Source organism: Lithobates pipiens, unplaced genomic scaffold (genome assembly GCF_037356315.1).
Source record: "Lithobates pipiens isolate NorthernLeopardFrog02 unplaced genomic scaffold, aLitPip1_a1.2 Scaffold_16, whole genome shotgun sequence".
Taxonomy (NCBI): domain Eukaryota; kingdom Metazoa; phylum Chordata; class Amphibia; order Anura; family Ranidae; genus Lithobates; species Lithobates pipiens.
The window spans coordinates 539,943,580-539,962,580 of record NW_027507748.1 but is presented as its reverse complement, the minus strand read 5'-3'; the positions used below and the strand labels follow the sequence as shown (position 1 = coordinate 539,962,580).

The 19,001-nt window shown below is 41.8% G+C and overlaps 1 protein-coding gene across 3 annotated transcripts in view; it reads left to right on the top strand.

The window, feature by feature from the left end:
- LOC143983515 (formin-like protein 3) overlaps positions 1-19,001 on the top strand; it is a 166,771-nt gene that overhangs the window by 128,259 nt on the left and 19,511 nt on the right. For all 3 annotated transcript variants that reach the window (XM_077483296.1, XM_077483295.1, XM_077483294.1), the window contains 6 exons: positions 2,881-2,982; positions 5,473-5,767; positions 11,760-11,828; positions 11,937-12,061; positions 14,354-14,556; positions 14,723-14,957. In XM_077483296.1, coding sequence (XP_077339422.1) covers positions 2,881-2,982; positions 5,473-5,767; positions 11,760-11,828; positions 11,937-12,061; positions 14,354-14,556; positions 14,723-14,957 — 1,029 coding nt within the window. The remainder of the gene's footprint in view (positions 1-2,880; positions 2,983-5,472; positions 5,768-11,759; positions 11,829-11,936; positions 12,062-14,353; positions 14,557-14,722; positions 14,958-19,001) is intronic.

Here is a 19,001-nt window from a genome sequence, read left to right as displayed (position 1 = left end):
AGTGGACAATCCACAACTTGTGGCAGGTGATGTGGCAAGTGATGTGGCAAGTGGACAATCCACTTGTGGCAGGTGACGTGGCAGGGGACGTGGCAAGGGACGTGGCAAGTGGACAATCCACAACTTGTGGCTGGTGACGTGGCAAGTGGACAATCCACATCTTGTGGCAGGTGACGTGGCAGGTGACGTGGAAAGTGGTGTGGCAAGTGGACAATCCACAACTTGTGGCAGGTGATGTGGCTGGTGACGTGGTAAGTGGACAATCCACAACTTGTGGCAGATGGCATGGCAGGTGACGTGGAAAGTGGACAATCCACATCTTGTGGCAAGTGACGTGGCAGGTGATGTGGCAAGTGACGTGGCAAGTGGACAATCCACAACTTGTGGCAGGTGATGTGGCAAGTGATGTGGCAGGTGATGTGACAAGTGGACAATCCACATCTTGTGGCAAGTGACGTGGCAGCTGACGTGGCAAGTGACGTGGCAGGTGACGTGGCAAGTGACATGGCAAGTGGACAATCCACATCTCGTGGCAAGTGACGTGGCAGGTGAAGTGGCAAGTGACGTGGCAAGTGGACAATCCACAACTTGTGGCAGGTGACGTGGCAGGTGATGTGGCAAGTGATGTGGCAGCTGACGTGGCAAGTGGACAATCCAAAACTTGTGGCAGGTGACGTGGCAAGTGACGTGGCAGGTGACGTGGCAAGTGATGTGGCAAGTGGACAATCCACAGCTTGTGGCAAGTGACGTGGCAAGTGGACAATCCACAACTTGTGGCAGGTGACGTGGCAGGTGACGTGGCAGGTGACGTGGCAAGTGACGCGGCAAGTAGACAATCCACAACTTGTGGCAGGTGATGTGGCAAGTGACGTGGCAGGTGATGTGGCAAGTCACGTGGCAAGTGGACAATCCACAACTTGTGGCAGGTGATGTGGCTGGTGACGTGTCAAGTGGACAATCCACAGCTTGTGGCAGGTGGCATGGCAGATGACGTGGAAAGTGGACAATCCACATCTCGTGGCAAGTGACGTGGCAGCTGACGTGGCAAGTGACGTGGCAAGTGGACAATCCAAAACTTGTGGCAGGTGACGTGGCAGGTGACGTGGCAGGTGACGTGGCAAGTGACGTGGCAAGTGACGTGGCAAGTGATGTGGCAAGTGGACAATCCACAGCTTGTGGCAAGTGGACAATCCACAACTTGTGGCAGGTGACGTGGCAGGTGACGTGGCAAGTGAACAATCCACAACTTGTGGCAGGTGACGTGGCAAGTGACGTGGCAGGTGATGTGGCAGGTGATGTGGCAAGTGACGCGGCAAGTGGACAATCCACAGCTTGTGGCAGGTGGCATGGCAGATGACGTGGAAAGTGGACAATCCACATCTCGTGGCAAGTGACGTGGCAGGTGATGTGGCAAGTGACGTGGCAAGTGGACAATCCACAATTTGTGGCAGGTGACGTGGCAGGTGATGTGGCAAGTGGACAATCCCCAACTTGTGGCAAGTGGACAATCCACAACTTGTGGCAGGTGCCGTGGCAAGTGACACGGCAAATGCAAGTGTACAACTGCTCTCTATGCTGCTGCTGCTCACTCTGATCAAAATAGCAGAAATAGTTAAAAAAAATGCTTTGAGAGCTTGGGGAGGGTCTACATGATGTTATCTTTATAAACGCGTCTAAACGCGACATGCAAACGCGGCAAAACGCACGTTTCTAAACGCGCGTTTCAGCTTTTTTTTAACAGAGGTTTCATCTGCGTCTCGTGTGCATGAGGCCTTAGACTACATAGTTCATTTGGGCCAGCTTGGCCCATATTACCTAGATCCCTCACTAACCTGTGACCACTAACTATTCCTGTAATGTGTTCTGGGTTTGAGCCAAGAACTTCCGGGTTCATACCCAGAATACAGTAGAGTCTATCACAGCGGTGCTCACCCATTCATAAAAAGCTGTGTATTATATAATTGAATACAAAGCTTCCTCTGATTGGCTGGGTCAGAGGTTGTGACATCAGCCTGCCTGTGACTCCGGGACATAGTTACATAGTCAGGTTGAAAAAAGACACAAGTCCATCCAGTTCAACCAAAAAAAAAAAAAAAATTATATATATATATATATATATATATATATATATATATATATATATATATATATATATATAATATAATATATATACACACACACATACACACACACACATATATACACACATACATACACACACACACACATATATATATACACACATACATACACATATATATATATATATATATACACAATAAATATACCAGCCCATATACCCAATTCTATACCCACAGTTGATCCAGAGGAAGGCAAAAAACCCCAGCAGAGCATGATCCAATTTGCTAAAGAAGGGGAAAAAAATTCCTTCCTGATCCCCCGAGAGGCAATCGGATTTTCCCGGGATCAACTTTACCTATAAATTTTAGTACCCAGTTATATTACAAGCTGGCCCAAACGAACGAAGTAGTCTAACAAAATTTCAGCTTTAAATTAACACAGGGATGCATCCATGACACCCAGTTTGCAAAGCTTGCTGAGCTTTCTAATAAACAGCCCACTGGTACATTTTAGAAAAGAAAAAAAAAAGAAGTAAAATAAAAAAATCAACAACAAATGAAACCACAATGCACGTGAAAATGACAGATTATCATAGATTGTGTCACGTTTCCTTCTTGGAGTATTTGCTAGATTTCTGGGGATTTCCTTTAGTGTAGGAAAGAAAAAAAAAACTCCCAGGATTCCTTTCACTTTTGATTAGGGACATTAGATCAGAGTTGCTGCTGGGAAAATTTCAGTAGGTACTGTTGTTCGAAGCTGCATAAGGATCCAATAACTGCAATTATGATTTTCTTCCAGATGACGGAAAAGCTGCTAGATTTGGAGAACGAGAACGTGATGCGAGTGGCCGAGCTGGAAAAAACTTTATTACAGAGAGAGAAGGAGCTGGAGATGATTAGGGTGAGCTACAAAGAGAGTGCGAGAGTCTTATTACACTGATGTCTGTATAGAATGTGTATGTATGACTATGAATCTTCATTTCTTAAAACCCAACTCTGGCCATGACAGTACAAGAGTGGTTGGGAGCTAGAACCTGTCTGTGTCTTCAATGGTGAGACCACGCATCATTTTTGGTTTAGGTGGCATCATTTCACAGAGAAAGGAGATAATGGACCTGCTTCTCCTACCACAAGAGAAGACTTCAGGATGTCAGAAACTGACCTAAAAATTCCAGACCTAACAAGGTGGACACTGGCCATCCTTCATGGGTACACGTGTCCATAGAAATTGCAGTTCTTGCAGGATTTATGGCTGGCATACCACCAGCAAGGCACATCTGCGTGTGATGTGCTCCTAACATCCCTATACAAGCAGATGTGCTTGTCCCAGTTCACTTGATGGTTTTTCAAAATGTTTCTCATGCTTGTGGTATTTTTGGGGTAAATTAAAGCAGCTGAGTACGGCTCTGCTGCTCAACTGCCGCCTTCCATATGTTTTTTTTTTATTTTTATTTTTTTAAGCATTTTAAGTTTGTTTTTGATAACTGCTCCCCTGCTGGGTTATCACTTCTTGTTTCTTAACCTCGAAGGTTCAGTTCCTTTTTTTTCACGTAGTGACTTGGGGATTTCCTGGGATGTCGAAGGACTGTAAGCTTTGGAATAATAATGTACTGCTCCCTCATCACTGTTTACTACATATTGCATCACAAAAGTTCCCAGATAAAACATTTTGCATGATCTGTAGTTATTGTTATAGAACAATTCCCCTTCTTTCTTCCCTTTTTATGGCTGCTATTTTATTATTAAAGTATAACTAAATGTAAAACCTTTTATTTTATTTTTATTTTTTTTGTTTTGGTTAGAGTCTGTGCCTCTGTTAAGGAGATTCACTGTCTGTTTGTCCTGTTTATCATTCTCATTGAAAGTAAAAGAAAACCTAAAATTTTGGGTTGTCCCCAGTAAGTAATAGAGGGAAATTCTTCCCATGGGGACACTAGTTTTGGTGACCTGGGGTCTTCAAGGAATTCCTTTATTTGCAGGGCAGGGATTTCCTATTTGGCTATGGGACAGGAATTGAAGGGAAATCTCTGCAATGGGACAGAGATGGTGAAAAAAATCTGACACGGGTTATAACCCTTCCCTTGCTCTATCCAAAATGGAAAAAAAAAAAAATTGCAGATATTTCTACTTTAATCTTTTTTTCTTTATAACACTGTTTTAAAATTCACCTATTTATCTGGCCTTTATTTTTGCAAAGTTAGGACTATTTTTTTTTTTTTTTTTTACCAAATCTGCTTCATGTGTATGTTCTATTTATTTACGTGTTGCTGAAAAATTATAAAAAAAAAATGTAATTGACCTCCTTAGGACTAGGATAATTTGTGCCATTGTGATCAAGGGATTGATTTTCTGTTTAGCTATAATGTAGTGTTTAGCCCCTCTCTCCATTAGGCAGTAATTGGCAACCCTTATTTGTACTCATAACATAATATAACTCATTGAAGTGTTAATAAACCCACAACAGTAAAATCAGTCTGAATATGCAGTAAAGCATTCTTGTTATACTCACTGTGGAACCTAAGGGGTTAATCCTGCGCATTGTGCAAAAAGACTGTTTGATCCTGTCTTCTCTGATCCTCCTCTTCTTCCATTGTCCCCAAATCCATCTCCTGATAAGACAGAGCCTTTGGAGTCACTCTGCACATTGCTCAGTTTGGTGTGTATTGCTAGAGAGTTTTTTTCTTTCCTTGGGAGAGTACATGTGATCGGCACAGGGTCCAGCGCCGCATGACCGCGTAATTGTCAGTAAAATCTTTGCAGTGCCGTATCGCAAACGCCCCCCCCCCCCCCCCCAGCTGGGAGAATACCGTGATTATTGCTAGCGGGTATAGCAGAAAATCCAACAGGCTGGTGGTACCCAAGTTAATCGATCAACTTAGGAACATTCAGCCTGCCCATACATGGTTCAAATCTCGGACGGCCCAAGCTGAACTCCGGAGATTCAAACCATCTATGTCCGGATTTACTACATGCTGAAAGCTGACCCATTCCAACAAGCATCACCTCTACCTAAGTGAATTAACTTAGTTTGCATTGCCCATGGCACTATGGATTTTTTCTAGTTTTACTGCAAACATTCACAACTTTACTTTCAAATCCCCGGGCACAGTAGTTTGACTTGCTACTGTTGACATTATTGCGCACTATCACATATAAACATGCTCGTACAGTACATTTTTATATTTTAATGCACAAAGGTAGGGAGATATATATATATATATATATATATATATATATATATATTTTTTTTTTTATATATACGGTATATATATTCGACTCAAAGATATGTATCCAAGAAAGGAGTGTCATAATGCCAAAAGGCAAACAATATCTGTGCGTGTGAATTTTATGTCTTGTTAATTTCCTTCTTTTTTTTTTTTGGCATCTCCAGGAAACGTATGAGACGACAAGCCATCAGGTGAACACGCTAAGGAAAATCATCAAAGAAAAGGAGGAAGCATTTCTGCAGCTCCGCCAGCTGGAGCATGCCAATGCTCTACAGCACCAGAAGTTTGGGTCTGCTGGGACCATCCCCCCATCACTTGCTGGCCTATCTGGAGACATTTCATTGATTGCAGACTTTCCACCACCTCCACCCCCGCCCCCACCTGCACCAGCACCTCTACCTGCAGCACCACCTCCTCCCCCTCCCCCACCTCCTCCACCACCACCTCCTCCAATGCCAAGTAAGGATGGCACTGCTAAACATGTTGACATTTTTTCATTCATTTGCACTGGAATTGGTTTATCATTTTGTAATCATCTACAGTTAACATTATCCCTCCTGTTTAAAGAGCACATCAAATAATACATATTTCATTTTGGAAGGAGGAGTGATTTTGGCGACATTTGTGTGCCGTTACACTTCTCACTCAATTTTTAATATGAACGTATGCCATGTAATAGAGTCTTATTAGACTTCCTCCTCTATGTTCTTAATACTGTGCCTATCAGATTGTCTCTGAGATTCTCTTACTTGCTTCATTGGGCCAGTCAGAACTGACAGACACAGCATTAGAAGCAGTGAATAGACAAGACAAAAGGATGTCATTGGGGGTTACACATAGGTAAGTATAACTCTCTGGTCGGAGCCTTTAAGGCCGGGTTCACACTGGTATGACACAACTGTTGTACCACTGTCATCCTACTATTCCCAGCGACATTGGTCCTACATCGATCTTGCTTTGGTCCTACTTCCGTTTGACTTGAATGAATGGGATAAGATTTTGCTCCGACTTTGAGATAGTCCGACTTGTCCTTTGATCAATCAAAACAATCCCAGTGTGATGTAAATTCCTTTTCCTGCTGCTGTAATCACCATGTGGGATGCCAAGTTGGAAGGTTAGGACAAAGATCTGACTTTGAGCAGACTTCAGTGATATTGAATGGGCTAAAAACAGACCAAAGTAGTGCAGGAACCTTTTCTAAAGTAAAACTGACTTGTGTCAGACCAGTTAAGACAGCTCTCATAGGGAACCATTGATTTGTACACATCATGCGACGTGTGCTCCCAAAGTCGGAGCGTATGTCGCACCAGTGTGAACCTGGTTTCATGGATTTCATATCCATTATATATAATGGCAAAATATGGCTAAAGCTGAAATTCAATTTTGGATTATTATGTATGCCTTGGGAGAACATGTCAAGTACAGTGGCTACTGGTGCTTAATATTTTTTTTGGGGGGGAGGGGGGTCGGCAAATCCCCAGGGGAGACTGACTGGAAGGCAGCCCTTCCTGTCCCTGGGGTAGGGCTGCTTCTCCTCGCTCCAGGGCCGTTGCTTCTCCTCTGCGCCCCGAGCCCCCCCTTTTTTTGAAGCTAATTAGAGCCTCATGCTTAAAAAAAAAAAAAAAAAAAAAAACCCCTATTGAAATCCATGCGTCCAGCACCATGCATGTAGATTAGGGGGCGGCGCCCTGTATGTACAAGCCATCACTGGTCAAGTCCCTCTGCTTTCTAATTCAACTACCCACCACCACACTTCTCCCCTTCTTTCTATATTCTTTATAGGAATAGATGGAGAATTGCACAACCATTTGAAAATAAACAGCATTTAGCATGACTTGAATCCCAAGGTGGATCTTTTGCTAGCATTTTATGGAAATAGAACAGTCCGGAGAGTGATAAAACCCTTTATTGTCCACACGAAACTTAGTTTGTAGCAGACCATATGCATGTCATAAACCTCTTAACAATGGGCAACTGTCAGATCTTATAATGACCCTAAAATTTGCACCAAAAACATTTAACCACTGACTCGCCTTGGTGTCATGAGCTCACAGCTCCCAATTACTCCAAACAAAAGAGGAGATGGGGGGGAAAAGGCATGCAGAGTCTAATCTAGATGTACAGTAAATAACAAAAATCTTTATTAAACTACTTATTAAAGAGGAAGTAAAGCCCCAAAAAAATAAAAAATACACCCTGCAAGGCAAAGGCGTAGTGAGCTAGTATTTATAACATACTAGCTCATTATGAATAACTTAGCTTAGATGGAAGCCCCCAAAGCGACCCTCGTTCTCCAACGCCGCCATCTATCCCTGAGTGAATTCCGGGTATCGGTATTGTCTTTTGGGGCCAAGCATATTCAGCTGTGTCTGATCGCCTAGCTGTGTATGATGGAACTATGGAGAGAGTTACATCTATCAGCTGGTTTCATGGATAATGAGGTGTAATGCTTGTCATCCCTGATGTATACAGTGGTGTCTAGGAAATGAAGATATATCCACCAGAAAAAAACACTAATGCCGCGTACACACGATCGGAATTATGGTTGGAAAAGCTCTGATGGTTTCCCCCGTTGGAATTCTGACGGAATTCTGCTCAAGCTGTCTTGCCTACACACAGTCACACCAAATTCCGATCGTTTAGAAAGCGGTGATGTACAACACGTACGGCGGGACTAGAAAAAGCCAGTAGCCAATAGTTTCCAATAGCATACGCGAGTTTTTGCGCATCGGAATTGCATACAAACGATCGGAATTTCCGACTGAAAGTTTTTCCATCTGGAAAATTGAGAACATGCTCTCAAATTTTTGCTGGCAGGAATTCGGCCAGGTAAATTCCGATGGAGCATACACACGGTCTCATTTTCCGATGAAAAGCTATAATCGGCCTTTTGCTGGCCGAAATTCGGATCGTGTATATGTGGCATTAGTCGTTGCCAACATCTAAAAATATACAGTAACAAACTGGTTACCCCCCAAGTATGGGACTTTAAAGGCAAGAAGAGATCTTCAAACAACTGGGATAAAATTTACAATGCTTTACTATGACATATTAAAAGCATAGAAAAATGCATTATACTACAGTAAAAATATAAGAACAGCAGTTGGGTACTCTGTAAACAATCAAATGCTTGGTGTGAGTGGGTATCCACTTCATTCCGATGCGTTTCAGAAAAGATTTTCCTTCGTCAGGGGGCACAGTAGAGGAAGGATGGCAGAATGTCTTCTACGATATAATGGGAATTCATAAGCTACTGTATCTCAAAAGACATATACACAAATGGTTTGAATTATCAAATATCAGAAAGGTTTCTTACCATCCAAGGAATAGTTTTGTAAGAAAATAATATTTTCTGAAACGTGCCGAATGAAGTGGATACCCACTCACGCCACGCCTTTGATTGTTTACAGAGTACCCAACTGTTGTTCATATATTTTAACTGAACTATATTGCATTGGTTGTTTCTATGCTTTTAATATGTCATAGTAAAGCATTGTAAATGTTATCCTAGTTTGAAGACCTCTTGTCACCATTAAAGAGGAAGCAAACCCTGATGGGTTTTACTTCCTATTTTGCTCCCTGCAAAGCCTGAAAATTAAAAGCATAATGGGCTAGTATGCATCACATACTAGCCCATTTTGTGACACTTACCTGCAAACAAATCCATTGCTGTCCCCTGTGCAGGCCGTGTCCATCTTTACCCCTCTTCCTTCTGGGCCACGGACTCCGTGGCCGGAGCTGCGTGACGTCACTCCCGTGCATGCGTGCAGGAGCCGTCAGTCACGGCACACGCTGGGGAAGAAACAGCACAGTGGTCCGTTTCTTCACAGCGCATGCGCTAATGATGACATCAGCGCACTACAAGTGAAATATCTCTTAAGCGTCGCACGTTTAGGAGATATTTCCACTACCTATAGGTAAGCCTTATTCTAGGCTTACCTATAGATAAAAGTAAGATGAAAGGGTTTACAGCCACTTTACTATTCCGTACTTAGGGGTTTCCAGTTTATTACTGTTTGTTGTTGGTGTCTAATAAATGGACATGTGTGCTTGAATAGCCCATTTTTTTAGTTTGAATGTTTGAAACGTGTTGATCTATCGGTAAATTTTTTTCTTCACCTTTTTGTCCATACAATGAAAATATTGTGATAGTATCTGTATGGTGTTAAGAACATCGTCTTTCAAGTGCGCCATAAATAAGTATTGGGTTGCCATTTTGCTTCCTACGCACAAAACATAATGGACTAAATGTGGACCTCGGTTTTCTAAATCACTATTCAACAGTTTTAGGACCCCTCTCACCTCTGTGACTTATCTTACTAACTATCCATGTTTAATTACCATTGCTGTGTATGTTTTTGTGTGTGTGTGTGTGTGTGTTTTTTTTTTTTTCCCCTCAGCGCTTATCTTATGCTAAAACCTTATGTATTAGTACTGCTTGGACCTTGAAGAAGGGGGTGCACCCCAAAAGCTTGTGCTAAAAATTTGGATGTTCCTGCACATAAAACGGGTATCGTGGACAGTACTCATTTGTTTTTGTTACAAGTGCTCTGATACAACTACAATCACCTCAAGCATTGAAATAAAAGAAGCATTCCCTGATCTGTATGGCGCCTGTGGCCAGCGAGTGACCACCTGTGGTCAGTAAGCAGCAGTCCAGCCCCTCAGCATGGGACCCAGAAACTAGCGGCATTCACTGTAGTAGTGGTGCCTAAATACATAGGGCACATACATACTTATGTGGGTCCAAGCTGGAATAATGTAACTATAAAAAATCGCCATATCTGGAATTCAGCTTTAAACAGCCATATGTGTTTAAAAATACCCACAAAGCACCATTAGTAAAATAAATAGACAGTGTTGTCTTATATTCTACAAACTGTGGCAGTCTCCTATCTAGCAGCATATGTGCGTACTAGCAGTACCATGTGCAGAAATGGTAACACATTAGTACAGTCATGCAAGCACCTCATTGTCTGATGCGTAATTGATTTCCTTAATCGCTGTTAACAAAAGTTTATAAATAGAGTCCAGTATGAAAGACAAAGAAAATGTTAACCATTTTATGATCACTTGTATTTCGCTTTTGGGCAAGAATTTTTTTTTCTATATGTTTTTTTATAAATGTGGGATCAAGAATTGTCTTGGTACACTACAGCATAAATAATTGTAGCAAAATCGAATTTACGTTTTTTTATATAAAGGTGTATTCAGAAAGGAAAAAAAAATTTCATTTTCTTTTCTAAATCCACTGGCATATTGTGTATTATCTGCTTTAAATAGCTGCAGATTTAAATGTAACAGTTTTGCAAGTCTTCTATAGCAGGGGTCTCAAACTGGCGGCTTCCAGCTGTTGTGAAACTACAAGTCCCATGAGGCATTGCAAGGCTGACAGTTACAAGCATGACTCCCACAGGCAGAGGCATGATGGGACTTGTAGTTCTGCAACAGCTGGCGTTTCGTCAGTTTGAGACCCCTGTTCTATAGCTTCCCCAATGGATCTTCAGCCACAACTGGAAGCTAAATGTATATTGCATCACAACCTTTACAACCAGAGGTTGTTAGAACTAAACATCCAGTACATAGGTAATACAGGGCCTTTCTACAACATCATAGAATAAGGGAAGAATATCTCCTTGGGCAAACAGTCAGTGCAAATAAACTACCTTAGTTGCTAGGTAGATATTGCGTAATGCTGCGTACACACGATCGGATTTTCTGGCAACAAATGTTGGATGTGAGCTTGTTGGCGGAAAGTCTGACCGTGTATATGCTCCATCGAACATTGGTTATCAGACTTTCTGCCAATAAATGTTGGCTAGCAGGTTCTCAAATTTTCCGCCAACAAATGTTTGTTGTTGGACTTTCCAATCGTGTGTATACAAATCCGTCACGCAAAAGTCCACGCATGCTCGGAATCAAGTACGAGCCGGAAGCGCTCGGTCTTGTAAAACTAGCGTTTGTAATGGAGATATCATGTACGTCTCTTACGTCACTACTTTTGTAATTGTTGACCAACATTTGTGTGACCGTGTGTATGCAAGACAAGTTGGAGCCAACATCCTTCAAACAAAAATCCACGTTTTTGTTGTCGGAAAGTCAGATCGTGTGAATGGGGCATAAGTGTTGCATCATTGGGGGGACGGATCTGACGCATTTCATCTGCTACTAGATGTACTTCCTTAGTGTTACTTTGTCAGTTCCCTTTCAAAAGTTGGGAAATATCCTAATACTATGGTTCTAAAAATATTATTCAAGAAATGGTTTGCGTGGTAATTTCTTAGCCCTTTACTGAACAGTGCTTACTTTTGAAGTTTTATTTCTTCGGTTTTCTGAAAAATTATAATTTTTTGGGCTGTTCAATTTTATTATGTTTCTGATAAATGGACAAGATTCATTTTGTATGCATACAAATTATATACCTAAATGAACCATTTCATTTTTACTACAGGCAAGTGCCCTCCTCCACCTCCTCTTCCATCCTCCTCACCTTCTGTTATCCTCACGCTTGGTTTGTCAGGTAAATATCACATTGTGGAAAAGATTGATTATTACCACACTGTCTATAGAATCACACGCCATGAAATGATATCTTCTGTATTGCTTATCTGTTCTGGAATTATTTCAGCTATCAGGATCAAGAAGCCAATAAAAACAAAGTTCCGCCTGCCTGTGTTTAACTGGACTGCTCTTAAACCCAACCAGATAAGTGGCACCGTGTTCAGCGACCTGGATGACGAGAGGATATTACAGGTGAGAGAGAACATATGAGCAGAAAGATGCATAGCATTGAGAAATTCATAAGATCTTTCACTAATCTAACTGTAGTAATTGAAGAGATACTCGTCCTTATAGTATATTATACTTTTCATATCACCCATGCTTTTGTAGATTGCCATGTTAGTACATTAACACACAAATTTGTGGAATAGAATCCCTTAAGAGCTGCTTCTGGCCAGCTCAATAGATTGTTTTAAAAAAGACCTGGATTCTTTCCTAAATGTACAGAATATAACTGGGTACTGACATTTATAGGTAAAGTTGATCCAGGGAAAATCTCATTGCCCCTCAGGGGATCAGGAAGGAATTTTTTCCCCTGCTGGAGAAAATTGGAATGTGCTTTGCTGTTTTGGTTTTTTTGCTTTTCTCTGGATCAACTGTGGGTGAAGGATTGTGTATATAGGATTGTATATATATCGGTGTTTGTCAACTCCGGTCCTCAAGGCTCCCCAACAGGTCATGTTTTCAGACTTCCCATTATTTTGCACAGGTGATTTAAAACAGTTTTCATTGCCTTAGTAATTACCACAGCCATTTCATCTGTTGGGGCGCTTTGAGGAGTGGAGTTGAGAAACGCTGGTATCCTCTCGACTGTAAGCTCTAACGAGCAGGGCCTTCTGATCCCTCCTGTATTTTTGACGCTTTTTTTGGTGAAATGGTAGGGGTACAATGTACCCGTTACTAATTCACATAAGGGGAGAGTCTGGGATCGGGGGGGCACCTTGTTAAAGGGGGCTTCCATATTCCGATAAGCCCCCACCCGAAGACCCACCACAACCACCGGGCAAGGGTTATGGGTATGAGGCCCTTGTCCCCATCAATATGGGGACTAGATGCCTTGGGGGGGCTATTCCAAAGCACTCACCCTCCCAATGTTGAGGACATGTGGCCTGGTACGGTTAAGGAGGGGCTCTCTCACCCCCCCCCCTCTTTTCCTGCGGCCTGCCAGATTGCGTGCTTGGATAAGGTTCTGGAATGGATTTTGCGGGAGGAGGGGGGCCCCTACGCCATTTTTATTTAAAAAAAATTTAAATTCATATCGGACCTGAAGGGTATGAATGCGGCCCTTTACAGGCATACTATAGACACCCCCCCCCAGGCGCGATATTTAAAGGAATATTTCATTTTTATTGTTTCACTTTAAGCATTATTAAAATCACTGCTCCCGAAAAAACAGCCATTTTTAAAACTTTTTTTTTTGTATTGATACATGTCCCCTGGGGCAGGACCCAGGTCCCCAACCACTTTTTATGACGATGACCTGCATATAAGCCTTTAAAATTAGCACTTTTGATTTGTCCTGTTCGTGTCCCATAGATTTTAATGGTGTTTGTCCAAATTTTTTGCCTGTTCACAAGTTCTGTTGCGAACCGAACCAGGGGAGTGTTCAGCTCATTGTTAATTGTAACTGTACTGTTTGCTCCATGTTGTAAAGTGCTGCACAAACTGTTGGCGCTATATAAACCCTGTATAATAATAATATATATGCACGTTTTCTATTTGTGTGTTGTTTTTTTGTTTTTTTCTGTTGGTTTAACTGGATTGACTTGTCTTTTTTTTCAACCAGATTAACTATGTAGGTACCTATTTTAGAGATAAAATTGCCACATAATAATCTATTTCATATATATATATATATATATATATATATCTATATATATATATATATATATATATATATACCAAGTTTAATTATATTTAGGCTGGGTTCACACTGCTGCGGGGGGAGATCCGGATGTGATTCGCACCGCAAATCACATCCGATCTCCGTAGCGATGCGAGTTCAGCCATACAGATAGTATGGCTGAATTCGCAGCACTCCCGCAGCAAACTCGCACGGGACCCTTTTTTTGGTCCGCAACAGAATCGGATCGCATGGGGGTTCACACCATGCGATCCGATTCCTGTGCGAGTCGGCAGATCGCACTGCGATATGCGGACGGATCTGGGGGTGTCATTAACATATCATTGACACTCCCAGCCGTCCGCATAGGGCAGTGTGAACTGCCGGCGGGAGTAATGCGATGCGGGAAAACGCTGCGGATTCGCGGCGTTCCCGCATCGCAGCGGTGTGAACCCGGCCTTAAACAGTTTTGGTTCCCCTTAGCACACATAGTCTTAATGGATCTGGTTTGCAACTTGAATGTAAAACTTCAGCATTCTAAAACTATATAAGTAGCATGTACCTGTTACACATTGAGGAACTGATTTATATGAAATGAAGCAAAAGCTTGGTGTTTTTAAATTGTATTTTTTTTTTTACAGGATCTGGATATGGATAAATTTGAAGAGATGTTCAAAACCAAAGCACAGGGAGCTGCCATTGATCTTACCTGCTCCAAGAATAAATCTTCCCAGAAATCAATAAGTAAAGTGACCCTTTTGGAGGCAAACCGAGCCAAGAACCTGGCAATCACTCTGCGAAAAGCCGGGAGGGCCCCAGAGGAGATCTGTAAAGCTATCCACACGTATGCATCTCTCCTACTCCTGTGCATTCCATAAATGTGCTTATAGCATAGCATGGTGCAAACATGATAATGTAGATTATGTCTCCGTTTGCAACAGGTTGCTAAATTAAATGAATCTAGTAACAGACCTCTGGATAGACATTTATACCTTGTCCTCTCTCTCCAGGTTTGACTTGAAGACATTGCCGGTAGATTTTGTGGAGTGTCTGGTACGCTTCTTACCTACAGAAGCGGAAGTGAAGTTGCTAAGGCAGTATGAGCGGGAGCGGAAGCCTCTTGAAGACCTTTCTGATGAGGATAGATTCATGATGCACTTCAGTAAAGTGGAACGACTCTCTCAAAGGATGACCATCATGACATTCATGGGCAATTTCAGTGAGAACTTGCAGCTGCTAACACCGGTAGGAAGTCACTGGCTACCACCAGTCCTTTGTCATGCAGCTTCTGACCATTATTTATATATATATATATATATATATATATATATATATATATATATATATATATATATATATATATATATAAAATGTGTATATATGGGTTGGACAAAAATATGGAAATACTACATGATTTGCATGTTTTGCGTTGAAAGGGAAAGAGATATAACATGAGACGGTAGGTGGTATGAACTCCAAACATACCTAGAACACTAGACACACCAAACTAGATAACCACTTCAGCTCTGGAAGATTTTACCCCCCCCCCCCATATGACCAGGCCATTTTTTGCAATACAGCACTGTGTTACTTTAACTGACAATTGCACGGTCGTGTGACACTGTACCCAAGTAAAAATGTTGTCCTTTTGGTGGTAATTTTTTGCACTATAAACAAAAAAAGACAGACAATTAAAAAAACACAATATTTTTTCCTTTTTGCTATAAAACATACCCAATAAAAAAAAATGTAAAAAATTTAATTTCTTTGTGAATTTAGGCCAATATGTATTCTGCTACATATTCCCAGAATCCCAGTAAGCGTATATTGATTGGGTTGCACAAAAGTTATAGCGTCTACAAATTATGGGATATTTTTCTTTTTTTTAACTAGTAATGGCGGCGATCAGCAACTTCTAGCAGGACTGCGATATTACGCTGGACAAATCTGATACCTAACTGACACTTTTTGAGGATCAGTAACACTAAGCCCCTGTACACACGGTCGGAGATTTCCACAACCAAATCCGTCGGATTTTGCCCGTCGGATTTTGCCCGTCGGATTTTGTCCGTCGGATCTTGTCCGAAACTGTTGCATACACACGGTTGGACAAAGTTGGCGAAAAATCCGATCTTTCAGAACGTGATGACGTAATTTTGTTTACGATGGGACTACATTCAGGCTAGTAGCCAATAGCTTTGATGTAGGAATTTGATCTGAGCATGCGTGGCACTTGGTCCGATCAAAATTCTCTACACATGATCGGAGTATGTCCGACCGGCCCAGTTGGTCGGGAAATAAATTCCAACATGTTGGAAAATTGGGTCCGACAGATTCCGACGGAATCAATCCGATGCATACCACACACAGTCGGATTATCCGACGACGCGGTCCGATAGGACACATTCCGACGGATTCTCCGACCGTGTGTACAAGGGCTAAAGCACCATACACACTATCAGTTTTTCTGCTGTTTTTCCTTCAGATTTACCAAAACCATATAATATGAGGTCAAACCTTAGGAGTTTCAATTTGTATGCAATGAGGCAGACCCTTGTACTACATGGTTTTGGTAAACCTGATGGAAAAAAATCAGCAGAAAATCTGAGTGTGTATGGGGCATTATACCATGAGCAGATCTAAAAAAATATTCACTGTCACTGTACTAATGACACTGGCTGGAAAAGGGGTTAACATCAGGGGTGATCAAAGTGTTAACTGTGTGCCTAGGTTGTGATTTAATCACTGTGTGGGAGGTGCTTTGATGAGGGGAAGGCAAAGATCCGTGTTTCTGCTTTGCAGGAACACAGAATCAATACCTTCCCGTCTGACAAAAGGACAATTGGCTTTGTTTACATAGGCAGATTGTCGTTCTGCCTGTGTAATTGGCAGATGCCAGCAGGAGTGTGTTGCCAGCAGCTGCGCCCACCCCAGACCCGAAAATGTGTCAGATCAGGTACTAGGCAGGTGATCTAGCGCAGAGTGGCCGCCCTGCCACAGTATATCTACGGTGGGCGGTTGTAAAGCAGCTAATAACGGCTGCGGCCTTGTTTGTTGGTATTCACAAATATAAACATTTAACAATTCACCATAACACTCTTAATAAATACTTTAAAACTGTAAACAAAATCAGTGTGGTGCTCTTCAAATATCCCTCTGGCGACTAGCAAAGACACCCCTCAGTCTCCTGCTTAAATAGGGGTCCTGGGAATTTCTGGAATGTTCTGGGGGGACAGGTGACCTTAAATTGCCTCTCATAGAGGACCACTCAAAACTTCCAGAACATTCCTAATAAGCTGACCTTTTTTTAACCTATCACAAAACTCCCATTATAATCAAGTAAGGAGGGGCTTGTAACTCCTACTGCCACCATCCCATGAGGGAAAGGGGGGCCTTAAAACAGGCTACCCCACTTTTCCTCACATTCTTTTGAACTCCATATGGAAAACATTCACTACCAAACCACTAGTGAGCCATATTAGTGGTTCAACACCCATAAATCATGGACTATCAATCAATAGACTGTAATATGGTCCGAGGAATCGAGCTTTACATAGTACCCACCCCCCAGACATGTGAACACCATCCTAAGCTTACCACCAGGACTGTCTTGTGTCAACAACAAAGCATAGTGGCGGCGCAATCATGGTTTGGGAAGCCATATATTGGTATTCTGCAGGCCCCATTATCTTGAAAGGTACAGTCCCTGCCAGCGACTATGTACACATTTTGACTGACCATGTGCACCCTATGGTGCAGATGAAAAAAAATAGAAAAATCTGCATATTGCATTCAATTGTTTCTACAGAGTGGATGTATTTACTTAATTATTTAGCATTAGCATTATTGTTATAGAGTAACAGTTATTATATACTCATTTTGAACACAAGGGAGGGTGTGTGTGTGTGTGTGTGTGTGTGTGTGTGTGTGTGTGTGTGTGTGTGTGTGTATGTATATGTGTGTGTGTGTGTGTGTGTGTGTGTGTGTGTGTGTATATATGTATATATATATATATATATATATATATATATATATATATATATATATATATATATATATATATATATATATATATATATATATAAATATACACACACATACATATATACACACACACACACAGTGCCTTGCGAAAGTATTCGTCCCCCTTGAACTTTTCAACCTTTTGCCACATTTCAGGCTTCAAACATAAAGATATAAAATTGTTATTTTTTGTGAAGAATCACCAACAAGTGGGACACAATTGTGAAGTGGAACAAAATCTATTGGATTTTTGAAACTTTAACTAATAAAAAAATGAAAAGTGGGGCGTGCAAAATTATTCGGCCCCCTTGCGTTAATACTTTGTAGAGCCACCTTTTGCTGCGATTACAGCTGCAAGTCGCTTGGGGTATGTCTCTATCAGTTTTACACATCGGGAGACTGAAATTCTTGCCCATTCTTCCTTGCAAAACAGCTCGAGCTCAGTGAGGTTGGATGGAGAGCGTTTGTGAACAGCAGTTTTCAGCTCTTTCCACAGATTCTCGATTGGATTCAGGTCTGGACTTTGACTTGGCCATTCTAACACCTGGATACATTTATTTGTGAACCATTCCTTTGTAGATTTTGCTGTATGTTTGGGATCATTGTCTTGTTGGAAGATAAATCTCCGTCCCAGTTTCAGGTCTTTTGCAGACTCCAACAGGTTTTCATCCAGAATGGTCCTGTATTTGGCTGCATCCACCTTCCCCTCAATTTTAACCATCTTCCCTGTCCCTGCTGAAGAAAAGCAGGTCCAAACCATGATGCTGCCACCACCATGTTTGACAGTGGGGATGGTGTGTTGAGGGTGATGAGCTGTGTTGCTTTTATGCCAAACATATCGTTTTGCATTGTGGGCAAAAAGTTCGATTTTGGTTTCATCTGACCAGAGCACCTTCTTCCACATGTTTGGTGTGTCTCCCAGGTGGCTTGTGGCAAACTTTAGACAAGACTTTTCATGGATATCTTTGAGAAATGGCTTTCTTCTTGCCACTCTTCCATAAAGGCCAGATTTGTGCAGTGTACGACTGATTGTTGTCCTATGGACAGACTCTCCCACCTCAGCTGTAGTTCTCTGCAGTTCATCCAGAGTGATCATGGGCCTCTTGGCTGCATCTCTGATCAGTCTTCTCCTTGTCTGAGCTGAAAGTTAAGAGGGACGGCCAGGTCTTGGTAGATTTGCAGTGGTCTGATACTCCTTCCATTTCAAAATGATCGCTTGCACAGTGCTCCTTGGGAAGTTTAAAGCTTGGGAAATCATTTTGTATC